We start from the raw sequence: 26925 nt of genomic DNA on the forward strand, positions 1-26925 counted from the left end.
CCTTCCACCCCTTTTCAAATCTTTATTTTAGTTTCCTTTATTGTCTTTTAGAGGTTTTCAAATAAAATAGAAAAGAAAAAAAGAGATTAAAATAAATGTCTAGCTTAAAAGTTTTTCACTCCAACTGCTTTTCTAGGTCTCACAAGTCCAATAGCAGTTCCGGTTCTCTTCCCTTTTGTAGTGCAGGGGTTCTGATATCTTCCACTTCCCTTCCTTCTCGCTCTCCTTTCTCTTCCTCTCCTCTCCTTTCCTCACTTTCTTCTGGATTAAAAACTTTTTCCACGTTCTCTTCCTTATTTTTTTTCTTGTTGTTGTTGTTTCTCCATTCTTTTTTGTGGCAGTTGTTTTCTCCTTTTCCTATATCCCTTTCTTTATATTTCTCTTTTAATCTTCTTTCTGCTTCTGCAGCTTTCTCTTCGTTGTCGATTTTGAATCTTTTTTGGTTGTGGAAAAAGGTTAATCCTTTGATTCTTTCCCATTTATAGTTGATGTCCAAATTAGACAGTGTTTGTGTTAACGATTTATATTTGTTTCTTGCAGTCAGGATCTGTGGGGGCAAGTCTTTAAATATTTTGGTTTCATTCCCCTCGATATAAAGCTTCATGTTGTAATTTTTTTGTATTATTAAGTCTCTAAGTTTTGTCCGGACTAGACATACCACTACGTCTCGTGGCTTCTTCTTTTCCCGAGCCTGTATTGAGTTTACTCTAAATATTTTATCGATTTCTAATTCCATAGTGCTTTCTGGTAAACCTACATATTTGGTCAGGTCCGGGAGGATTCTTTCTGTTAAGTCTTCGTTATTTTTCTCTTCAATTCCTCGAATCTTGATGCATCTGTCACGATAACGTAGTTCGTTGCTTAATTCTGTGTTTTGTTGTTGTTCCTGTGTGCTTATGACTTTCCGAGATATCGATTCTAAGTCCTTGGTTCGTTCTTTTATTTCTTGCATTTCCTTTTGCGTAATTTTAATTTCTGTCGTCATTTTGTCCATTCTTTTCCCATATATATCCAGTTCCTTCTTAAGATCTTTCCTCATTTCAGCTCTCACCTCTTTTATCTCTTCTCTCAGTTCTTGAATTGATTCTTTCAAATCCTCTTTCATTTCCTGTCGGAGGTCTTTCATTTCCTGGCGCATCATGCGTATTTAATCAAGAATGTGTACTACTGGGTCTGTTACTTTAATAGTGCCTTCAAATGATCCTCTCCTCTGTGTACTCTGGCTCATGCTTTGTGCTTTCTTGTTAGAAGCCATTTTATCCACTTTTTCTATCTTCTTGTTTAATGTCCAATGAGAGGAAACAATAATTTATATTTAACCAGACATGAAAAGAAAACTATATAGGAATATCTTATATCTCCTATAAGAATTTCAAATGATCAATATTTTGCTTATCAATATTCTACTTATCTATCCTCTCTGTTATCAAATTTTCTGCTTTCCAGTGGTTTCTAATTCATTTAGTTATAATCAATTCCTATTGATTCAATTAGGGTCTCTTTAATAAAACTTTATGAAGGGATGGAAATGCATAAACTTACCCAATTGTTAAGAAACAATTTAGAAGACAGGTTCTTAGAAGATTGGGGAAAATTAATAATTTTTTTCAACACTTATTGGGGAAGGATTGTGATCCTCAATGTATAATAAAAAGATAAATAAACTACATCTTATATTTAGAGACAACTCTTATGGGAACCTTCTACTATTATAAGAAAGTACAAGTATCCAATATTTATTGGTGTATCGGAGGGAAAAATAGGAAGTCAAACTGTAGACAATTTGAATGAGTGTTAAGAATGGTTGTGTATGTGTAGCAGGAGGACAGAGTTAGAGTTAGCAAGATAAAGAAGAAGATAGGTAAATAGTTAAAGTAGAGAAAGAAAAGAAATTTAAGAAGAGAAGATATAGGAAAGAAAAGACAAGACAGAGAAATGTTAGTAGCTGTTTATTTAAGACAGAGTAATATGAGAACTTCAATTTAAGGAATAAATAGAACATTACATAATCTCTCTTTTTTGTATGTATGGTTGTATAATTATAGGTAGATAATTATGTGTATGTGAATATGTAATATATGCAATCATGTGTATGTATATGTGCTAAATTCTATGTGTAATATAATAGTGTTTTTTCCCTCTTTTCTTTTACCAATAAAAATTATTATTAAGAAAGAAAGAAAGAAAGAAAGAAAGAAAGAAAGAAAGGGTGTAAGGTGCTGGGTTGTTTTCATAGTTGTTTTTCTTTTTAATGGTTATGCTTTAAATTCTATTGATAGTTTAATAATATTTTGAACTTTTGTACATTTATTTTTTTTAAGCTATAACAATTTTAACTTTTGTAAGCTGCCTTGAGTCTTGCTTTGGGGGAAAAGGTGTGATATAGTAATAAGCAGCAGCAGCACCATGGGAGTTAATACTATATGAACATGGAATAGTTTTTACTGATGTCTGGTTTTGATGTTCCACTCAATTGATTTCACAACACAGTGCAGTTTTTGGTATCAAAGTACTCCAGATCTGAATGCTCTGAAGTGGAACAGACAGTTGATGTGCAAAGAGAAAGGCATGTTCAGAATCTTCACTTTCTATTGAAATTTCTCAAATTCAGCTCAAGCATTGCAATTGGGAAGGATGAAAGAAAGCTATCTCCTCTCTAAGTCTTCATGTTCTTCCCAGGGGAAAACATCCATTCAGGCCCTTCCTAGATGCACAAAACAATCTACAGCCTGTAGAACACCCACCTTTGCCGTTTCATTGCCCCAGTCAAATGCAGACTGGTAATACCCAAGGTACAGGATATCACCTTTGATTTCGGACTCTAGGAAAGAAACAGAGAGGAAGCTGTGAATGACCTGCTTGTAACCTGGAAGACAAGATTGGTCACTTGATGAAGCAGATTGGGGTCACAAAAGCTCATGCCAGATTGAATTTATTATACATTTATTATAAATAATATATTACAATTTATTATCACAAGTTACATTTCTTATGAATGCATAATGCCATAAGACCCTGCTGTTGTTCTTTTGATGGCAGGAATAAGACTCACATGGACCAGAAACTAGACTGAGCTGCATCATCACTTCAAGTTCAAAATTCAGGTCATCAATCTAGATATAACCCCCCCCCCATCCCCATAGCCCTAATAGCTAGCTTTCTGGGAACAATGCTAAAAGCTTTATTTTATCCACATCCCTGAAGCAAATCATTAAAAAGAAATGGAGGTCCCAGCAGTCACTCTCCCTTCAAAACGTAACAATTTAGAAATGAAGGGCCTATTTCTATAGGCATCAATCTTGTGACATGAAGTTAGGGACTTCAATGGGGAAAAATATAGTTCCAAATGGATAGGTTTTAATTCTGTGTACTGATATAAAAGCAAAGATGTTAACTATTAATAAGAAGGAATCTGGGCATGGAGAAAACATATTCTTTCCAGTTGAAAATTAGGCAGAGATAGACCTTTCTTTTTTACCATTATGCTCTGCATAAGTTAACATTCTGAAAGCTATTAGTTTGACAGCAGTGAGCCAACCCTGGCCAAACTCTGCAATGTGGGGATTAACACTGAAGGGCACTGTAAGGATTGCTAGAAGAATGTGCATATTATTAATAATTATTGCTATTTGGCCTTTCTCCCAACATCAGGACTCAAGGTGATAAAAACACATTTTAAAAAACACAAATTAAAAATAATACAAAAGCGTTAAATATAAAGTTTATAAAACAATTACCTAAATTATTTATAAAGTTTTAAAAGATTAAATGTTTAAAATATTAAAATGTATTAAAAATTCTATACAAACCTTAAAATTTGAGTTGCATAGCACCCAACCCTCATCAGTTTGAAAAAGCCTGAAGGCACAAAAATGTTTTTAACTTGCCACTGAAAGGAGAACACTTGGCTTTTTTAGGGAAGGACTTCCAAAGTCTAGGAGCAGCCACCAAGAAGGCCATCTCCCTTGTTCCCATCAAACAAGCCTGAGAAGGTGGGTGCAGTCTACTGAGCTGACAGCTCCAGGCTAGGAAAGGCAAGTGTATGGAAAGTACAACCACAGGGTGGAAGTGTCCTGACAAAAGTCTTAAAATCCTGGCTGTTATTTTTTCTTTTAATGCAATCTGCTTCTCATGTGGCCAATCTGTTTCCCCCTGTCTTTGGCCACTACTTATTTGCTTATTTACTGGATTCCCTTCAGATGTATTCAGTGTAGTCTGGGACCTGGACCTTCCTGGCACAGGCTGGCCTTGCCTCTTTTCGAGCCACAAAAAGGAAGAGGGGAAAGAGAGAGAGAGAGAGAGAAAAAATGAGAGAGAGAAAAAAGGAAAGAAAATGTCTATGTGGGCATTTCTATAGTGAATAAGTTGAAAAGTTCAGATTGAGAAATCAATGGCCTGGGAGGAAGGGGTCATGCATCCTCCTGCAATTTCTACAGTTTATATTGAAGATTAGCTGAATCATGGTGTGTGGCAGGAGTAGGAGATAAGATCCCAGGATGTGTAGTTTTTGGAGTATTGAGTAGCCTAACTATCTAATTTGTTCAGAGAAATCTGTCAAGGAAAGAAGGAAACTGGTTTAACACATACATATAGGTATGGTAGGGGATTGGTAAACAGTGAGGTACTGACAGTGACTATGATTCATTGTGGCAGTTTGGAAGAATATAAGAAAAGCTGTCTGATCAGGCCTACCTGGTCCAGCTTTCTGTTTCTAGAATGGTTGAACAGATCCCTATAGGGACTCAGAAGGAAGACATGATTGCATCAGCAACCTTCTTCACATTCTTCTCAGCAACCACTATTAAGTTGTCGCTCAAATACTGGATGCAATACGTAACTTTCTTACAACTAGCCACCATTAACAGAATTATCCTCTATGAATTTGCCTAGTCCCCTACTGAATGCTTCCAGATTGCCAGGGCATCACTATACTTTGTGGTAACAAATCCATAGTTTAACTATGCACACTGTAAAGAATGGCTTTGTTTTACCTTTCTTTAACCTATAAGAACTTAGCATCTATGACGAGCCCAATTTAAACTTGCCTTAAACCTAGACCCAGCAGGTAAGCAGGCAGACAAGTGACAAAGGAGAAGACAGTACCTTCCATGTGGTATTGCTGGATGTGTTTCCCATAGCAGAACTCATATGTCCACCAGTCCTTAGTCTGAAAGAAAAGGGAGAAGTGTTAAGGCCCAAGATTTCTGGTTGAAGCAAAATGCTATTAAGTCCCCTCTTGAATTAGAATTTTCCTGAAGTACCACTACCCAAATTCTGCAATCCTGGTGTCCATGTATACCAACAGGTGAACCTTGCCATTTTTCACCAGAACCCTTTCACATGCATAATTGGAATCACTTGCAAGGTCCTCAACATCATACCTGCCCTGTGATTCCATAAACATTCAGGGAAGTCCTGGTGAAACCACTCTCTCAACCTCAGTTTCCACAGCTGTGAAACGGAAATAGTAGAGGTCTACCTCCAAGGGCCCTTATAACAATTACTGAAACATGTGTTTTGCTTATTTGGCCTCATATTTTTATATGCCTCAGGGGTGGGGTAGGGGGGTGGGGGAACACCTCAATTATGAGAAAACTGATTCACAAAGGTCTTGGGTATGGTATCAACCACTTCTCTTGCATGAATCTTATCTTGCAATGGCCCTTCCGTCCAACTCTAATACAGTGGTACCTCAGGTTACGAATTTAATTCGTTCCGTGGCGCCGTTCGTAACCTGATACATTTCGCAACCCGAAAAGGCGCTGGAAACCGCTAGCCGCGGCTTCCGATTTGAATTTCGCGCCGAAATAAATTTCGTAACCCGAAAAATCCTTCGTAACCCGGAACAGTTTTTTCCAATGGAACTTTTTCGTACCCCGGAAATTTCGTAACGCGGTGAATTCATATCCCGGGGTACCACTGTATAAAGATACCTTGATAAGGCAAGGTGCTGCTTCCATTGGCTTCAGCAGTTCTGAGATTCCCAAGCCAGTATAGCTCTGTGGATCTTCCTCTTTGTCTTGGTGTATCTTCACTGCAGCAGCAGGCAGTCGGCACTCATATTTCTGCTTGTATTTTGAGGAGATGGTCACCACATCAGCTGATTTACTCTAGGAAGACAGAAGCAAGGGAATTTGGTGAAAAGAGAGTATAGGTATAACTCAGTTAATGAAGCAGATGCATTCCTGGTTGTTACTTCTTTAACAGAAACTTTGATACCAGAGGCAGAAGTAATCTGGAAAGAATAGGGGTTGGTTCCTATATTCCCTCCCTTCAAAAAAGTTGTTCAATAAGTTTCAGCAAACTTTTTATTTAAAACTAACAACATGGGCATATGAAATAAAACAACCAGATCAGGTAAGCTTTGCGTAAGTAAACTAATTATCACCGAGGACTTTCACAAGTTCAACCTAGTCAATGAAGAAATAGAAACAGTAAAAGAATTCCCATTTCTAGCATCAAACATTGAGAGAAATGGGGACTGCAGTCAGAAAATCAGAAGAAGAAAGCTATGAAAGAACTAGAGAAGATCCTACAATGCAAGGATACTCGTATATAACTGAGTACAAAAGTTAGAATCGTACAAGCCATAGTATTCCCTATTACCAGGTATGGATGTGAGAGCTGGACAGTTAAGAAAGAAGATAAGAAGAAAATCCATTCATTTGAGATGTGATGCTGGAGAAGAGAGCTAAGGATCCCATGGACAGCCAAAAGGACAAACAAATGGGGCCTGGAGCAGTTCAAGCCAGAAACCTCCCTGGAAGCCAAGATGACCAAACTGAGGCTGTCGTATTTTGGACACATCATGAGAAGAAAGGACTCATTGGTAAAGACAATAATGCTGGGAAAGGTGGAGGGAAGTAGGAAGAGAGGAAGGTCACATGCTAGATGGGTGGACTCTATTAAGGAGGTCATAGGTATAGGTTTGCAGGAACTAAGCAGAGCAGTGGAGGACAGAGGTCTTGGAGATGTCTCATCCATAGGGTCGCCATGAGTTGAGATTGACTTGAGGGCAGTTAGCAACAACAAAGTAAACTAAACCACCTTCAGCCTTGAAAGCTTCTTTCAAAATGCATCCAAGGACAATTTTTTTTTCTTTTGCCAGCCTCCATGTTTCTTATGATTTCTGTTTTGGTGACCAAGCTTATACATCTATGCTCTTTAAAAAAAAATGAGGGGGGATAGTAAGGCAGGCTTATCTGTTCTCCCCCTTTTGCTTTTCATGCATGCTCCATAAGGAATTTTGGAGTGAGCTTCTATTTATCTTCCCTATTGTAGGCAGTTAAACACAACTACAGTAGGATTGGCAAGAGTAAAAATCCACCTTTTCCCACCTTCAGTACCATTGCATTATTTACTCCAGAAATCATGCTGCTGAAACCTGACACAAATATCTGTGTTTCTCCAGCCTTCCTTTACCATGCTCCCAATGCTAATGTTGCTAAAATACCCTTGAACTGGACAGAAGATGAGTAAACGGAGGCGGGCTAGGCAGGCATAAAATGACTAGGTAAAAAGAAGCTTGTTGGTAGAGGTTTTGTTAACTGAGGTATGCTTGTAATCAGCTACATGTTCTGATAGTGAAACCAGGATGGTAGTGGATTTCTGTTCTCTCCCTCCCCCCACCCAAGGAAAATTAATTTGAGCATATTTTAGAAGCTATACTGCGAGTCTACCATCGGAACGTGCTCCCTTCTGTTCATCTATTTACTCCTCTGTAGATTGGGGAAGGGGATGGTTGCCTGCAAGTTTAACATCTTGTCCATTTGCCTCTTCTATGGAATCTGATATAGTTCCTCAGAAGATCCACAGCAAAGGCAGACTTCAGACACCTTTATTGATATTTATTTCATTTATTTATATGCCACATTTCTCCTGGATTAGGATTCCTTTCATCAGTTAGACTGTTAAACACAACCATCTGCATTCGGCACCACACCAGAACTCAAGAACAGCTATAGATATTTCTCCCTGCCAACTGTGCAATGCAAACCCTCCTCTCAAGTTAGTCTTCACTGTGTTGATCCTCCCAGCAGCTCTGCAAATCAATTTCATACAAAGCAGTGGGTGATGAAGGGGTGCTGTTTTCCTGATCACCTTCAATGGTTAGAAAAGGGGTAGGAAATGGAGTCCCAAACAGCACAGCCAATTGTAAGAGACTGTGGAAGCTGTAATCTAAAACATCTGGAGAGCCAATCATTCCTCCCCTCAAAGTAGGAGAAAGTAGAAGAAAGTTGGATTACCTTTAAATACATCGCAGACACAGAAATTCCTACACTAGGACAATGAATTCTTCACTTGCTTCCTTGTGACATAATTAGTTAGGAATACATATCCAGAGTATGAACAGCTGTGAACTTTAATGTAAAGGTGAACTTCTAGGAATCTAGATATGGAGGACGGGAAAATCTGCAGATAGGATATTAGTAGTGCATGTATTCATATAAGAATAACACATATTTACATCATTAGGAGAGTGGTATTATTTATTATTACGCCCTTGAAGATTAAATACATGATCAACAGTGAGTACACAACAAAAATACAAAGCCAACTCTAAAATGAGGTCTTCCTGTGCTTAGTTCAACCTGAATTGTAGTGGGCACTTGCTAACGGAGAGATTCGGGAGGGGGCCTCTGAATCTGCCCAGTTCCTTCAGGAGCAAACCCGCCAGTGGGAATGGGGCCCAAGTGTGGAGGTGGGTGGACAAAATGGAAAAAAGATCCAGTGTGGTGTAGTGATTTCAGTGTTGGACCAGGACTCTGGAAGACTAGGGTCTGAATTCTCATGCAACCCCCCCCCCCCGGGGGGGGAGGGGAGTTTGGGCAAGTTAAACCTTTCAGACTCAGAAAAAGGTAACGGCAAACGTCCTCTCAACAAATCTTGCCACTTGGAAGTACATTTTAAAAAATAATATCTATGGGTTATCTGCAACATAACAAGCATTTATGACATCTAACAACAGCATCAAAGGCAGCCTAACTATGATCCAAAACACACTGCAGAATAATCCAGTTTGAGACCGCTTTAACTGCCCTGGCTCAATGCTAGGGAATCCTGGGAACTGTAATTTTGGGAGACATTTAGCCTTCTCTTTCAGAGAGCTCTAGTGCTACAACAAACAACAATTCCCAGGATTTCCTAGCAGTGAGCCAGGGCAGTTTAAGTGCTCTCAAACTGGATTATTTCTGCAGTGCGCATGACAGGTAACTAGCTGAATAGCAGTATATAGTCTCAATGGAATGTCTGAAAAGGTAGTCTAGACTCTGCAACAAAGCAGAGCTCTGTGACTTGACACCCCTTTGGAAAGGTAGCTTACACTCTCCAGCAAAGCAGAGTTGTATGACCTGAGTAATATGGGTAACCTGTACTGCAACCATTAGCATGTAGACAGGACTGACAGGCCCCACCTGGAATATTGTGTCCAGTTCTGGGCACCACAATTCAAAAAGGACATTGAGAAACTGGAGTGTGTCCAAAGGAGGGTGACTGAAATGGTGAAAGGTCTGGAAACCGTGTCCAATGAGGAATGACTTAGGGAGCTGGGAATGTTTAGCCTGGAGAAGAGAAGGTTAAGAGGTGATATGATAACCCTGTTTAAATATTTTAAGGGATGTCATATTGAGGAGGGAACAAGCTTGTTTTCTGCTGCTCCAGAGAACAGCACCCGGAACAGTGGATGCAAGCTACAGGAAAAGATTCCACCTCAACATTAGGAGGAACCTCCTGACAGTAAGGGCTGTTTGACAGTGGAACAAACTCCCTCGGAGTGTAGTGGAGTCTCCTTCCCTGGAGATCTTTAAACAGAGGTTGGATGGCCATCTGTCAGGGATGCTTTGATTGAGAGTTCCTGCATGGCAGGGGGTTGGACTGGACTGGACGGTCCTTGTGGTCTCTTCCAACTCTACGATTCTATGATTCTATGACATCAAAAGAGAGCAGAAGGCAGATAAGGGAGAAAAGGAACTTTAATTTAACCTTGATAACAGGCCAAAGCAGAACTAGCATCAGCACCAATGTGTGGCTTCAGTGGGCAGCTTCCGGGGCCCATTAAAAATAAATAAAACTGGTGCTAGGTGAGTCTATATGCTGCTAGGCAAACCCAGTATGGCCTCCTTACAGAGAAAGGGGCGCAAGAGAATGAACTCTGTACAGCTGCATCATCCTGGTGGAGAGAGACTTAACCCCAAGCATGTGCCTGATGTACATGTACAGGCATTTCCTTGTAGCTTAAAAGACTGGAAGATTGGCCTCAAAAGGACAATCTGTCTCAGTGCCATTGGTTTTTACTATTTCTCAACTACAAGGCAGACTGTTCCTTTCTTTTGCTTTGAAATCTGAGCTTTTCAGGAACCTAGGCTCTGTGCTCATTACTACATTTAATGGTTTTTCTGCATTACTGCAAAATCACAGTACATCTACCTGAACATGCCATGCACACACACACAGAGTCCTGAGCTTAAAAGCAGATAAAAGATTTAGATCTCTTGTAAATTACTCTTCCTACACTAAAAGATACCCGCATACCTGAATTGAGGTTAATAGGACAACAGTGTAGAAACACTAGCAATCTATCCCCTGCCCCCATACTCTTCCCTGTCTTCTCCATGTTACCAAAAACCTGATGGACAGAGTCTCTCAGCTCTTAGGAGCAGGTTTTTAGGGCACATGGGGAGGTACAAGAAGCCGGGAATAGACAGTGAAGAGCCCCACTGGATTTTGCGCAAGAACTCTAATATTCTTCTTTTGCTCCCCAAACTAAAATGAGCACTACTGAAAACAAAACATCCACTTAGCCCCTTTTGACATACAGCTGACCTAGACTGTCAATGTATAGCTACCTACCTGGGAGTAATCCCAAATGAATTCAGTGGAAACTACTATTGAGCAGCATAAAATTGCAGTGTTATGCACTTAGTGCACAGAGATAGGGATCTATGGCTCAAGTAGTACTGGAAGGACAGTCTCCAAAAGTCCACTGAAATCTTATTCTGGGGTCGGTTACAGCATATGTTTTTAATCAGCAATTTTTATATTTCTAAAGGTGATCAAATGATGTTCTCAAATTCCATTTTAACACACTCTTCACTGGACACAGGATCTTTGAATAAAGCAAAGGACTCCAAAGGTCATCATCGGATGAGCAGGCCAGTAGGCAAAGCAGTTCCCCAACTAAACTGTGAATGAGCTCCCAGATTTGCCCAACAACACCTGAAGCTACACACCAGAAAAGTGGCGCTGGACCACAAGATGTCTTTGGGGACAACTGGCTTTGCTTTACTGCTCACAGAGCCTCTTATAAGCCAGCAAGAAACACCAGACCATTTAGAAGGTTATTATGTGGTACCTTCATGCTGAATATATATAAAATCATAATATCTAGAGGGGAACATGATGAAGTCAGGATGACTTGGCAGGTGCTTTTGGTGCCCATGATGGCCCAAGGAAGTTAAAACACACCAGTGTTGGGGATGCTGGACAAAGGGCATGCCTGGATCAGACAGAACAAAAAGACAAGCACCAGGGATAATGCATGGTTTTTATTTGTTTGTTTGTTTGCAGGATTATACCCCGGTTGAAGTCAAAGGCTTTAATGGTCGGCATCCATAGCTTTTTGTGTGTTTTTCGAGCTGTGTAGCCATGTTCTTGAAGAGTTTGTTTCAGATGTTTCATCAGCATTTCTGATTTCCCCCCCAGATAAATGACAGAACCATGTCAAAAACGTGGGCTTTTCAAGTGCTGAACTCCAGGCCATCACAAGTTCCTGTTTCTGCAGAATAAAACTCCAAAGGAAATCCATGAGAATATGGTGCAAACATTGGGTGACAAGTGCCCATCATACTCAACTGTGAAGAAGTGGTGTGCCAACTTTCACTGTCGTTCATCAAAGGAGATTTGATGGAGATTTTGGGACCAAAGATGCAGTAAGGTCTGGGAGCCCTTCAGCAGTGCCAGCTCCTGAAACTGTTGAACATGTTCATGACCTGATTTTGGCAGAGTGGCAAATCTCAGCTAAAACAATTGCTGAGACACTAGAGCAGACCTGCAGAACTTGGCAGTAGGAAGGGGCTAAAATTAAAATAGCTTAACTTCTTCGGGCCGCACATAGGTTTTATTTAAATGTTATTTAATAAATTAATACATTAATTATTAATTGATAATAATTAATATAAGTAATATTAATTCCATCCTCCTCCCCCTCCCCTGCTTCGCCCTTTCTTCAAGAGAAAGGCACGCAGTGAATGAGCATTGCAAGTGTTCATCCATCCTCATCCTCCAGCCATCCTTTTCCTCAGAAGGCCAAGCAGCAGAGAAGCTCTGAAGTCGTTCCACATCCTTGCGGGCCACCCAAAATCCTTTGACAGGCCGCATGCTGCCCCCAGGCTATATGTTGTGCAGGCCTGCACTAGAGAGATCCCAGAAACGCAAAGAATTTATAATTCTTGAGCAGCTGGCTATGCAGAAGCTGTCAGCCAAGTGGGTGCCAAAATATTTTAATGCTAGCCAGAAATGAAATAGAGTGGATACCTCAAAGTTGATTTTGTGCATTTTGAGTGATCTAGTGATACTTTTTTTGGAATGACTTGACACTATTGGTAAAACATGATTACAATACATCACTATGATATGTAGAGCAAACAATGTTCCTTGCAGTGGTGGCACTCGGTTTCTCTATGGCTAAAGAAACTCAAGATTCAAAGATCAGCAGGAAAGGTTATGGTCACAGTTTCTGGGGACAAGGAAGGTATTTTGATGACTATCTTCAGAAGGGTGAAACAATTAATGTAGAATACTACTCTAACTTGCTGTGCCTATTAAAGGATGCACTGAAGGAAAAAAGAAGAGGGAGGCTGCAGAAAAAATGTTCTCCTTTTTCAGGACAATGCACCTGCTCACAGGGAAGGCAAGACAATGGATGTTTTGACAAATTTGGGGTCTGAGTGCATAGACCATCCAACCTACTCAGCAGATCTTGCTCCATGTGACAATTTCCAAACCTTAAAAAGAGTTTGAGAGGAAGGGAAATTTTGAATGATTCAAAAGTGACAGTACCAGAACAGTATTTCTGTGATATTCAGGTATGAGAAATATTTTTGGAAGGGCTAAAGAAAGTGAATATATGGAATATATGTAAGTTTCATGGCTCTATGTCTTTCCCTTCTTGGTCAAATTGAGAACTTTCCAGCACCCCCTTGTACATTGTGCATGCTCACTGCTTGGAATGTAGGCCAGCAGCGCCCTGCAACTCTCACCAAGCTTAACCAGCATGTTTCGCACTGAGACATGATAGTAGTTGTAGTCCAAGAGCACTTGCGACTACAGTAAACAGTAACCCTCCCCCTAAAAAGCCACTAGAACACTACAAGTCTGAAAGACAATTTTAATTTCTAGCCTACAAAAAGGTATCTCGTCCTTGCAAGGCTGCCCACCTGGCAAAGTCCCCAGGCCGCTCAAAGGTGAGCGACTCGACATAGGAGGGGGGGAAGGGTTGTCCTCTGCTGTGTCATTCGCATGGCCTGGGTTTTCACTGGGCAGGCAGCCTTGCTGCTCAAAGATGAACAGCTTGGCAGAAGAAGACAATGCGGTGGACGAGTTGTCTTGTCTCTTATCCCCATCCTCCCCCCTCCCCCTTCTCACAAGGCGGCCCGCCCATCAATGGGGGAAAGAGACAAGGACCCCTGCCCAGTGAGTTGTCCTCCTCCTCTTCTGCTGAGTCAGCAAGGCTGCCCGCCTGGCAAAACCCCCAGACTGCTCAAAGGCGAATGACTTGGCAGAGGAGGAGGAGGACAATGTGGTGCGCAGGCGTCCTTATCTCCCCATTCCCCTCCTCCTTCTCTGCCTCCTCTAGAAAGAAAGAAAGAAGGAAGGAAATAAAGAAAGAAAGAAGGGAGGAAAGAAAGAATCAAGGGAGTGAAGAAGGAAAGAAAGAAGGGGAGAGGGTAAGAGGAGGAAAAGAAAGAAAAAAGAAAGAAAGAAGAGAGGGAGGGAGGAGGCAGGGAAAGGAAGAAAGGGGAAAGGGAGGAAAGAGAAGCAAGGAAATAAAGGAGGGAGGGAGGGAAAGGAAGAAATGCGGAAGGGAGGAAATAAAGAAGCAAAAAAAGAAGGGAGGAAAGAAAGAAAGAAAGAAAGAAAGAAAGAAAGGGAGGGAGGGAGCAAGCAAGCAAGCAAAAGAAGGAAGGAAGGAAGGAAGGAAGGAAGGAAGGAAGGGATGACCAGACTTTCCCTCCTTTTCCTGGACATGTCTCCCATCTCAGCCTTCCTGTCCAGGAGGAGGGATTCCAAAATGTCTTCCATTTTCAGCACGGCTAAGAAGCATGGATTTACATTTATATGCTTCCAGCTTCTATTTGGTCATGTCCTCCATTTTTCTTGAATGTCCTACATGTCAACTAAATGTCCTACATTTTCCTGTCCTAAACCTATTGGTGGCCCGAACAACCTAGCAGACCTTAATTTCGGCCCTTACCTCCTTCTAAATTGGGCACCCCTGCTCTAGATTAAAGCTAGAACCCAAGAAGCAAGGAAGCAAAAGAGTCATGTGAGTGTGGGGCAACCCTATTTGATCTGCAAATTAGATCAGCAGCAGCACTTAAAGGTACCTCAAGTAAATCTTTGATTTCCCCAGGGTCACATAAAGTACAGATGTTGCAAGCTTCAGGTAGGATGATGCAATTCTTGCTGAAGTCATAAACACAGAGCCACCAAGGCCACTTGCCAAAAACAGGGCAAGGGTTTTTCTATTTGTGCATGCGTTTGTTTGTTTTTTCACTTGCTTGCTGAGGGCAAAAATATGGGTTGTGGGAAATAGAGCAGCAGCCAAGCAATCTTGATGCGAGATCTGAAAATAGGAATTGGAACATGGATAATCATTATTGCCCTTTGACCTTGGCCAGACACCAAGAAGCCAAGAATGCCTTAAAAACATTGAAACATGAGGGCAGGGGTTGGGATATTTTCCAGCCTTTGCAGGCTTTTAGAAAGTTATGTACACATACACAGACATGTAGACTCACATATAAAGCACTACTTCCCCTAAACAACTACCATGACTGCATTTTTAAAAATCCCCTCCTCTATGACTTCTGCCTCATTTAATTTTATCAGATATTTTCTAATTGTGCTATTCCTCGATTATCCAGGAGAGAAATTTAAGAGCCTTCCTGAATACTATTTGATATAACAAGCATTAAGAGTTCTAAAAATATGTGGCTCTTTTGCACTGCAGTTCAGCTATATCCCCTAGTAATACAAACATTATATAATAATTACAAAATTATATAAGAATCTGTCAACTCCATGAATCTGCTGAAGAGGGCTTCTTAACAGAATTTAATAGACGCTATTGTCTTTAAGATGCCACAAGACTCTCTGTTGTTTTCCTGTATGGTTGCTCTCCAGGAAATATTATTATGTAATATGCATCATTAAATATAATGAATGTTTACAAGTGACTAGAACCCACTTTCTTTGTTTCACAGTTGCTGCCAAATGAATTTTAGTCCAACAACCCTTCCTTGAATCTTTGTTATTGCTGCAGTTTTATAATCATAGAGTTGGAAGAGACCACTAGGGCCATCCAGTCCAACCCCCTGCCATGCAGGAAATCTCAATCAAAGCATCCCTGACAGATGGCCATCCAGCCTCTGTCTGAAGACCTCTAAGGAAGGAGACTCCACTACACTTCGAGGGAGTTTGTTCCACTGTCGACCAGCCCTTACTGTCAGGAAGTTCCTCCTAATGTTGAGGTGGAATCTCTTTTCCTGGAGCTTGCATCCATTGCTCTGGGTCCTAGTCTCTGGAGCTGCAGAAAACAAGCTAGTTCCCTCCTCAATATGACATCCCTTCAAATATTTAAACAGAGCTATCATATCACCTCTTAACCTTCTTTTCTCCAGGCTAACCATCCCCAGCTCCCTAAGGCGTTCCTCATAGGGCATGGTTTCCAGACCCTTCACCATTTTAGTCACCCTCCTTTGGACACGCTCCTGTTTCTCAACATCCTTTTTAAACTCTGGTGCCCAGAACTGGACATAGTATTCCAGGTGGGGCCTGACCAAAGCAGAATAGAGTGGCACTATTACTTCCCTTGACCTAGATGCTATACTTGTATTGATGCAGCCTAAAATTGCATTGGCCTTTTTAGCTGTTGCATCGCATTGCTGACTCACGTTCAATTTGTGGTCTACTTGGACTCCCGGATCCCTTTCACACATAGTCTTGTTCAGCCAGGTGTTAGGATAAAATCATTGTTTGATTTGTTAATGAATCCAGTTTTTAGTTTGTTGGTTTAAAATGATCAAATCACAGTTCCTATGTGCTTTTCTGCATCCCTTTCAATCATAGACCGCCAATTCAACCAGCCAGGTTTCGTAGGGTTACAATGTAGACTATATACTCTCAGCTTTAAACAAGGAAAATCTCCATTACAGGTGACACCAAAAAACTCCAGTTGTGGTTTGGGTCGATTACATATTTTCTGGCATTTTCAGCCCCTCCCCCCCCCCCCCCCCCCCAATTTGCCTTTGCAAAAAGAAGAAAAAAGTGACAATGAGGAATTTTCCAGCTTCTTCTGAAAATAACCAGATATTCACCAAGGCGACCTTTAGAAGTGTGAAGCACTGTCACTCTAAAGAGGAGGAAACTGGAATCCCAAATATGTTAAATTAGCCCAGTTTCCATACTCCTCATATACACAGTGCACTCTTGGATGCCCAGAAGTCACAACTATAAGCATTATACCATAATACAGCTAGCTACTTTGAAAAGGTTATCATAAGCCAATAGTGTAAATACTTTGTTTTGATCCAACAACTGTCCTCATGGCATGCAGAAGAACCTCTGGAATGAAGGTGGGTGCACATTAAAGTGAAGGGGAAAGCCCTCTTCCATACTGCAATATAACTATACTGGCCTGGTATGAAAGGAAGTACATCTGTTCCTACTCTGCTGTAAAGGGAATCAATTATATTCCCCACCTTACCCATCAGGTCAAGACAAAGCTACAGAAATAGCACCAGGTCTTTGTTATCCAGTAACACGTTCCTGAAATAATAATTTCATCAGTTCTATTAATAATGACCATTTACCAAGTAAGTTTGAAGAGCCAGTGTGGTATAGTGGCTTCAGCACTGGATGTTGGCTCTGGAGATCAGAGTTCAAATCCCTGACTGGCCGTGGAAACCCACTGAATGGCCTTGGGCAAGGCACACACTCTCAGCCAGGCCTGCAAGTTCTTTCCAACTTATGGTGACCCTAAGGTGAACCTATCGCAGGGTTTTCTTGGCAAGTTTCTTCAGAGGGGGTTGCCATATGGTGGCCATACATCAGACTTGAAGGCACACAACAACAGCAACAACCCAAGTAAGTTTAGTACTATCACCACAAAATCCAAACCAGTGGTTTTTTTATATAGCTTCAGAAAAATATAGCACACTGAATTTTCACAGCTCTTCCCACAGTAGTGTCTGTCCTAGATTGGGAAAACAGAAATCAAGATCTAACTGAACTGCTCTGGTGGAAAGACTCACTAGCACAGTCTACGTTACACTGGCTGCATTTGGCATTACGCTAGTGAACACCAGGGGCAGGTAAATAACACTGAATGGGATAAACACAGGAGTTCTGAAGGTAGATATCTGCTTTAGATCATGTAAGATGTAAAGCATGAGATCACATTTTGTATCATGTAAACTAACCAACTACTGTGTACTCTGCACTGGTATCCACTTTCTGAGGTCTTAAGCAAAGCTATCTGAGCCTTTTCGCTTAAGACACTCCAGGGCTGAACATGAGAACATGCAATGTAGCAGCATTACCCAACCGGTGTGGAAATGAGGCTTAAGGAGAAGTCACGGGTCATGCAGAAGCAGCAGCGTCTGAAGAACTACCTGGAGCAATGGAGATGCGGAGGCAGCACAGTACAGGCTGAGTCTCCCTTATCCGGAATTTGGAAATCCAAAATACTTCAAGAGCCAGAACCGCCCGCCTGGAGGCTGAGGCAGGGATGTTTTCGCTTTTTGACAGTTCCATGAACACAAACTTTGTTTCGTGGGCAAAACTATTTAATAAGTCTAAAATTGCCTTCAGGCGACGTGTGCAACAATGAATTTCATGTAGGAAACAGGAAACCTCCTCTGAATAAAAGAGGCCAAGAAAACCGCATGATAAGTTAGCCTGAGGGTTGCCATTAAGTCAGAAATGATTTAAGGCACAGAACAACAAAAACAACAACGCAGTTTGACACTGTTTTAACTGTCCGGCTCAATGGTATAGAGTCCTGGGATTTGTAGTTTTGTGAGAGGTTTAGCCTACTCTTCTCAGAGAGCTCTGATGCCACAACAAACTCCAAATCCCAGGATCCCACAGGATGGAGCCAGGGAAGATTAAAGCGGTGTCAAGATGCATTATGGCTACAGAGCATATTTAGAGGGCCAAACAGCCCACAAAAGTACAAAGCGTAGGGCCTCACAGCATGGAGCCGAGGCAGCTTAAAGCGGTGTCAAACTGGATTAACTCCGCAGTGTGTCCCAGGGGTTCAAGTACCTCAGGACTGTTTGGCCCAAAACACAGTGCGGAAATAATAATCCAGTTTGAGACCGCTTTAATTGAGCCTTCTCTGTCAGAGAGAGCTCTGCTGCCACAATAAACTACAATTCCCAAGGCAGCTAAAGCGGTCTCAAACTGGATTATTCTTGCCGTGTGGGTGCTGCGGACCTTCCCTTCCTTCCCTTCCCTGGGCTGAGCCCTGCCTTACCTGCCCAGCCATGACGGGCTCTGCCCCGATCTCGATCCCGTACTTGAGCTCGCTGAGCTCATGGAGGTTCAAGGTACCGAGAGCCTCGCTCCCTCCCAGCGCCGCCAAGAAGAGCACCAAAGCAGGGCCCCAAAACCTCCACAGCTGGGCAGCCGCCATTTTCTCCCCCTCAGACGCCTCTGACTGGCAACGGCCACTTCCGCCCTTACTTTGGGCACCAGAACTCAAGAGCCTATTGGCTCGGATAGACGTCAGTCATCCCTAGGCGGCCTTTCTATTGGTTCATTCTAAAGGGGCGTGGCTACTCAGGGGGCGGGAGGCTTCCTCGAGGAAAAAGGAACCTGGTAAAACGGGATTGGCTCACTAAATCCACCAATCTGAAGAGCGAGCGCATGCTAATTAAAGAGGAAAAAAAAGGAGCGAAAGCCTATTGGTCGAAGTTGAGCACGGAAGCAGCCAATCAGAATGGGAAGCGGCTGCAGGGATGGAATGTTGAAGATCTGCGTGGATTCAGGCGAAAGGACCCATCCGCATTGCAGAAATAATCCGCTTTGATACCAGTTTTAATGGCCATGGCTCAATGCTTGGCATTTTGGGCAAATAAAATAAAATAGAATAAAATAATTATTATTGTGATTGCCCATCATGTCCTGCTCCTGTTATCATGGTTTTATGATTTATGATGGCTTTAATGTTTAATATGTAATGGTTAATTATTTTAATTGTACTATACTTTTGTTATATTATAATTTTGTGGTTTGTTTATGATTTATGATGATTTTAATGTTTGATATGCAATGGTTAATGATTTTAAATATATTATAGTTTTGTTATATTACAATTTTGTGGTTTATTTATGATTTATGCTTTATTATGCTTTCCAGTGTTTAACCTGCAGTGGTTAATTATTTTAATTGTACTATACTTTTATTATATCATGATTTTGTTAAAGTGGTGTCAAATCACAGAGGCTGGATGGCCATCTGTCAAAGGGGATGCTTTGATTGAGAGTTCCTGCATGGCAGAATGGGGTTGGACTGGATCAGGGCCCTTCTTGGGGTCTCTTCCGACTCTATGATTCTATGATTCTATGAAATCGGATTATTTCTGCAGTGTGGATGCAGCCTTAGGAATTAATGTTATTTTAAAACCAGCTTATTTTCCACAGGTTGTTGGCTGTTTATTATTTCCACACTTTGATGGCTACTTTAGTGGGATCATCGTCAGTGAAGAAATTAGTAGAAGACTAAGAATGGGAATGGCAGCTATGAAAGAACTGAACAAGATCCTAAAGAGTAAAGACATACAACTGAGCACTAAAGTCAGAATAGTCCAAGCCATTGTGTTCCCCATCACTATGTATGGATGTGAGGAAAGCAGATAAGAAGAAAATAAATTATTATTATTATTATTATTATTATTATTATTATTAGTGTTTATTTATACAAGAGTAAAATTTATATAAAATATAAATTTATTGTGTATAAATAAATATAAGATATAAATAATTTTATATAAATCAATAAAAAAGGCAAAAGGTAAAAAATTATATATAGCTAGAATTCCTAAAGATAGGTAAAGATGAACTAGAGGAAAGGACTGTTTGTGTGGTAGATAACAGGACGGGTCAAAGAAATCTCTTCATGGGATTCCAGGCCTGTTTCTTGCCCCCAAGTTTCCATTTAAAAGACACCCACTTCAAGCCAAGCAACTCATCCTATCCATTTAAGAGCTGTTTGAGAGTGGAATCAGTTGTCTTTGATGCTGGTGGACTTTCTGTCATTGTAGGTCTTTCACAAGAGTTGAGATGGACAATTATCAGGAGTCGTTGAGGTGCAGGTACTCTGCATGGCATGAGATTAGACTAGGCATCTCTTGGCATCTTTTCCATCTCTAAGACTGTATGGATGGCATTCTAGAATAAGAGAGTTGGAAGAGAAGGCAAAAACCACCCAGTCCAACCCGGTTATGTCATTTAAGGTGTCATAGTGAAAGCATTCCCAATGGATAGGCACCCAGTCTGCCTGAAATCACCTGGAAATGCCCTTCATTTGGAGGGCATATCCTACATTTTTACACTTGTAACCCCCAAATTGATCAAGACCACCACTACACAAGCAATTTCAGTTTAATACACACCCACTTCCAGCCAAAGAATTCTTCCTATCCGTGTAAGAGCTGTTTGAGAGTGGAGTCTATTGTCTTGGACACTGCTGTACTTTCCATCATTGGAATGAGGTTACACTAGGCATCTCTTCGCATCTCTTCCATCTCTAAGATTGTGTATTTGTATGGTTGGCATTCTAGAATGAGGCAGTTGGAAGAGAAGGCAAGGGCTATGCAGTCCAACTCCATTATGTCATAAGGTTTCACTGTGAACGTTTCCCTGATGGATGGACACCCCTCCTTCCTGAAATTACCTGGAAAGAAGGATATTCTGCCATGCTTGAAGAAAATATTGAAAATATTTTTTTAAAGTATAAATTCCAAATAGCAAATCTTGGTTTTCCATTTTATATAAGGTGCATCATTTTGATATGCCATTGCATTTAATGAGACTTTAGCATCCACAAATTTTGTTATTTATGATGGGTCCTGGAACCAAACCCCAGTGGATACCAAGGGCCCACTGTATTGTCCTCCATGGTTTTAGCTGAAGGGAGAGCACTCTCACAGTATTAGGTGGTGACTGGAAATGAAAGGAATACAAATATATTAATGTATATTAACCAACACTGCTAGCTGTTAATAGCAGCTCAGTTTCAATATACCACTATCTTTATTGTTTTTTTAATTTGTGTACTCCCATGTGTAATGCTTAAATGTTACTTTGTGATTTGTTAAGACTAAAAAATCCAGTTTTCAGCAAACTACTTAATAACAATGAACTTGGTGAGGTTTCCATTGTGCTGTATTTGTGACTCTTATGTCCAATTACCATTTTTTTAATTACCTATCTGAGGGTGTTCCCATGCTTTATCTTTGTTTTTGTCAGATTTTAGCTGGATTAACTGGCATTTCTTTGTGAGAAATGCGTATGACACAATTTTATCCAGGTTCAATGTAGTCCTCTCCCTCTTTTTGGGTATTCTTTCCCCTAGTTTTACCAAAACAGCAGGAGCCAATCCATAAAGAGAGGGAACTATGCCCAAATGTTTAAAAACTGATCTTCAAGTGGCAGCTCATGAGCAAGAAACCTGTCAGATTGGTCCAAAATATTTTGTTGCCAGAGAGAAGATAATGTCTGTCCCTCACCTCACTCATCTTGTTTTGTACCCAAATATTAACCACAGTGGTGACAGGACAGTGTCCTCCGCTGAAGCTGAAAACAGGATGATGGCTTAGAGCAGGTCATGGGGCAGACACATTGCTATCCATTCTGCAGCCCTCAGCACCTGCCACCTACATTTGCATCCACACTGTAGAAATGAAGCAGTTTGCCACCACTTAAACTGCCATGGCTCCATACTACAGAACCCTGGGAATTTTGGTTTGGTGAGGCAGCAGCACTCTTTGGCAGAGGAGACCTTGTAAAATGACAAATCCCAGGATTCCATAAGATGGAGCTACAGCACTTAAAGTAGTGTCAAATTCTGTTATTTCTACAGTGTAGGTGCACCCTAAGACAGCCATCCATCCATCTCACTCTACCTAATGGTAGTGCCTGCAGCCCTGCAGAGTAGATCTTCCAAACCAGGCTGGCCACAGTCTTCCTTTGGGAAGGATGAAGCAGTTTCCCATAGCTTCTGAACCCTGCCTGAGCCACAAAGTCTACTTCAGCTCTGTTATTTGCCTCTTTGGCTCCATTTCTTGGTTTGTTCCCTGGTCTTGGCTTCTGGTTCACCCATGAGCCCTGGTGGCTCTTTGGTCAATCACCTCTATTATAAATCAAGTGAGGAAAGTGCAAGTGGACAAAGAGGCCTGTGAAATGCAGAAGCTGGCATCTTCCTCAAAGTGGCATGTAGCAGGTTTGGCCTCATAAATGTGATGAGATTCGTAGATCATATGCAAGGAGCACACCCTGCATCCTCCTATTGACACCCCTCTATACCGGGGTCTCAACTTTTCCTTTCCCCCCTACAAGTACCAATTCAACCTCCTCAAAAGGTCAGGTGGTCTATTGGAGGAGCCCTGGCCTTTCTTTCCATCATGCAAACTGAGCAGTGATTGGATGATAGATATCACTGAGGAAAGATGTTCTTCCAAATCATGTAAAGATCACTGGGCAATTCACTTGGGGTTTCAGACTTCCTCCCCTTTCAGAGCTGTTCTGAATCAGGCACTGTCCTGATTCTGAACCCAGGAGGCTGCCACCCTACTGTGATCATCCCGTCCCAGCACAAAGTAGCTCCATCAGGAGCCAGATATGGAGATAATGGAAAGCTTTGTGCCATGTTAAAAGTGGTGCATACTGTTTTCTGAACTGTAGATATATAGCACCGTAATAGCTGCTGCAGCTGGGGCCTTTGAGATGGAGCAGAAGGCCTGGATTTGGATGGACTCCTCTTTTATTGCCTCAACATGGCTGTATTTTATAGATGTGACCGGGGAGGGGGGATTTTCCCTGAGCTTAAGTGCACAAATCCTTCAATCTCAGCTAGTTATAGGCAATTGTAGAAAGCCCAGCCATTAGGGTGATTTTACTTAATGCAATTAAAGGCTGGGATAATGGATCAGACCATGTCTGGCTCAGCTTAAGGGACATGATAAAACACAGGAGGCTTGTTCCGATTCTTTTCTGACAGATGAGTGTTTAGAGAATAATAGCTGCAGAAAATGCAACGGGAATTGCAAAGTGTCTGGATGTGTTAATAGAATTCCAGACAAGGAATGAAAGCACCAGATGAAGGTGCTGGGGGAGGAGTATTCAGCCTTATTTGGAGAGGGTTCACTTTCCTCTCAAGGATTGTTCATATTTGGGTCAGAGTGGCTCATTGAGCTAGTACCATTACTAAAGGCATAAACTATAATATTTGGAGATACCGCAAAACTTGGAGCCTACCATAATCTATGGTGTGTAGAAAGGCAAAAGGACATGAGGAAGATTGAGGTGACCACCTCAGGCAGCAAATGCTGAGGCTATGGAGATGGGATAATAATACACTCAAATGTCCTGTACCCTGAAGATGTTTTCCCCTAGGAGACAAGAAGTGTGTGTGCCATGCAACCTTCCTTTTGTCCCATATGCTAATTTATGGCCATTGACTAGTGAGGATGATGTGGGCCCATTGCTAACATGGAAGACAAAGCCAGCTCCGAGTCTAGTCAACTTCTGTGTATAGAATTGTGGTTAAATGGAGTGATGTTAAGTAACACCTTCTAGTTCTTTGTCTCAGGTAGCAGATGGGCCCTATGTATATGAATAAGTCCTTGCAATAGGAATTTCCCATACTCCCCAAGTGTCCCAATTAGTCAGGGACAGCCCCAGTTAATCCTCTGTTGTCCTGCTTTTTCATCTTATTTTAAAATGTTCTGGTTTCTCTCTCCTCTGCCCACCTTCCCCCTTCAGCTTACTTCAATTGCTGCAAACTGTGGTCAAAATGCAAAAATAAGGGGCAAAATCTTCCCAGTAGTCTCAGGCAAAGGCAAAATGCTGCAGTGTCTCCAAGACGATATGTTCTTCCCCATTAATAACTGTTGCCATCTTGACTGCACTCTAATGTTGCTTGACCAAATGTTTTCCAGTTTTACTTTGTGAGATTTGGGGCAGTATGACATCCTGGGTATGTTTCTTTGGTTTGCCACACTCATAATGCTCTGCTCACCATTAGAAAAGCAAGGATGGATTCAAAGCATGCATTTATGGATTCATTCCCCCCACCCAGGAATGTTGATCCATAGTAACACTTGCTTATTTTATAGTGTGAACTTATTTGTTTAATTATAAACACAATTTCTAGGCAATTTACTATAAAACAATGTCAAATTCAGGGGTGGGTGACCTCCAAAGGACTTACCAGCTGGGGGATTCTGTGAGTTGTATTTCAAGAAAAGTGACTGCTCTGCCTTCTGGAGTAGACTGGTTTGCTTTTTATCTCTCGTCAAAATGGGAAATTCTATTCAGAAGGATGGCTGTCCTTGCATATTTAAAAACCAAATATATTCTATTATAGACAACTTTTACAGCCTTTGATTCTTCTTTTACTTGTGGCACACTCTTTCCATAGAGATAAATTCTTAGATTTGAATGGCAGCAAAAGGAACAGTGGCAGCACCTCAGGGACAGCTTCATTGTGGCTTCTGTATATCTGATGAAGTAGACAGGACATGTTGTGGTGGTGGTGGTGTGGTGGCATTATTATTAATACCATTACAGTGGTAGTATTATTATTAGTACACTTGTCCCTCCACATTCGCTGGGGTTAGGGGCACAGGACCCCCATGAATGTGGAAAAACCACAGATAACAAAAAACACTATGTTTTTACCTGAGAAAACATCTCTCTAGAAATCTCTAGGTCCTCCAGTGCAACTCTGTGGTCAACATCTACAAGACATTGACCACAGAATTGTGCTGGAGGAGTTACAAATGCCTAATGGAGTGTTCTCTCTAGGAATCTTTAGGTCTTTCAGAGCAATTCTTGGTTATAGTTGCGCTAGAGGACCTAGATATTCCTAGAGAGAATAATGGAATCATAGAATCATGGATTTGGAAGAGACTGCAAGGGCCATCCAGTCCAAACCCTGCCATGCAGGAAATTACAATCAAACCATCCCGATAGATAGCCATCCAACCTCTGTTTAAAAACCTCCAAAGATGGAGACTCCAGCACACTTCTAGGGAGTGTGTCCTAATGTTTAGGTGGAATCTCTTTTCCTGTAGTTTCCATCCATTGTTCTGGGTCCTATTCTCTGAAGCAACAGAAAACAAGTTTGCTTCCTCCTCAATAAGACCTCCCTTCAGATACTTAAACAGGGCTGTCATATCACCTCTTAACCATCTCTTCTCCAGGTTAAACATACCCAGCTCCCTCTTTCCTCATAAGGCATGGTTTCCAGACCCTTCACCATTTTGGTTGCCCTTCTCTGGACATGCTTAAGCTTCTCAACATCCTTTTTGAATTGTGGTGCCCAGAGCCGGACACTGTATTATTCCAGGTGAGACTTAACCAAAGCAGAATAAAAAAGTAAAGGTATTCCCTGTTCACAAGGTTGTCATGTCCAACCATAGGGGGTGGTGCTCATCTAAGTGGAAGAGTCAGCGTTGTCAGTCTATTCTGTGATCATATGGCCAGTATGATTGCACAGAATGCTGTTTACCTTCCCACCAAGGTTGGCAGAAGCTGGGACTAGTGATGGGAGCTCACCCAATCATGCAGCACCCAGGCCTTGAACTGCCAACCTGCCAATCTTGCAATCCACAGAGTCAGTGTCTTAACCACTTGAGCCACTGCATCCCTGTACAGAGTGGCACTATTACTTCCTTCAATATAGACACTAGACTTCTGTTGATGCATCCTAGAATCGCATTGGCCTTTTTAGCTGCCATGTCACACTGAGGAAAAAAAATCCATGCATAATCAAAGACGGAAAAATCACAGCCGCAGATGTGGAGGAACGAGCCTTTTCCTTGGCCCCTCCCAAATTATGGAATAGCCTGCCAGAGAAGATCTAATATATCACCAGTCTTGAAATCTTGAAAAAGGCAATCAAGACGTATCTCTTTCCACCTTAAAATTCCAACAACCCCGTCAATTGAACTAATTATTTAGTAGCTGCCCACTGCCTCTGCCCTGCTTTTATTAATAGTTTTAACAATTCTTAATAGTTTAATTGCCTTTTATTGTGGGTGGGAAAGTTGGGAGAGTTTGGGGATACAATGAATAATGAGACATTTATCGTATGCTCATTGTATTTTATTGATGTTTTATTGTTAGTTGCTTCGATCTTTTTGGAGAAGCAGGATACAAATAAATCATTATTATTATTATTAGAAGAGAATTATAACAATGCCACAGCCTATTTCTAGTAAAAAACACATGTTTGGGGAGCAGTGATGTGCTGTCAAGCTCCTTGAGGGTGTCACCCCTGCAGCACCCCTCACTTTGGGCCCAAGCTCGTGCCCTTCCGCCTGTGGCCACTAGGGGCAGGGCAGAGCCAGTCTGGACCATTTAGCAGCAGCAGTAGCAGCAGGCTGTCTCTCTGGGCGCCTCCCTCCTTCCTCCATAG

At 41.5% G+C, this 26925-nt stretch overlaps 1 protein-coding gene across 3 annotated transcripts in view; it reads right to left on the minus strand.

The window, feature by feature from the left end:
* LOC149322718 (protein OS-9-like) overlaps nt 1–18945 on the minus strand; it is a 43968-nt gene extending 25023 nt beyond the window's left edge. For all 3 annotated transcript variants that reach the window (XM_089482000.1, XM_089482005.1, XM_089481994.1), the window contains exons 1-4: nt 18758–18945; nt 5934–6110; nt 5104–5167; nt 2745–2821 (exon numbers count right to left, since the gene is read on the minus strand). In XM_089482000.1, the coding sequence (XP_089338126.1) occupies nt 2745–2821; nt 5104–5167; nt 5934–6110; nt 18758–18916 (477 nt within the window). In that variant the 5' untranslated portion in view covers nt 18917–18945. The remainder of the gene's footprint in view (nt 1–2744; nt 2822–5103; nt 5168–5933; nt 6111–18757) is intronic.
* Nucleotides 18946–26925: the final 7980 nt, after the last annotated feature.

Source organism: Sceloporus occidentalis, unplaced genomic scaffold, assembly GCF_023333645.1.
Source record: "Sceloporus occidentalis isolate IW3139 unplaced genomic scaffold, rSceOcc1.0.p SCAF_1, whole genome shotgun sequence".
Lineage (NCBI taxonomy): Eukaryota > Metazoa > Chordata > Lepidosauria > Squamata > Phrynosomatidae > Sceloporus > Sceloporus occidentalis.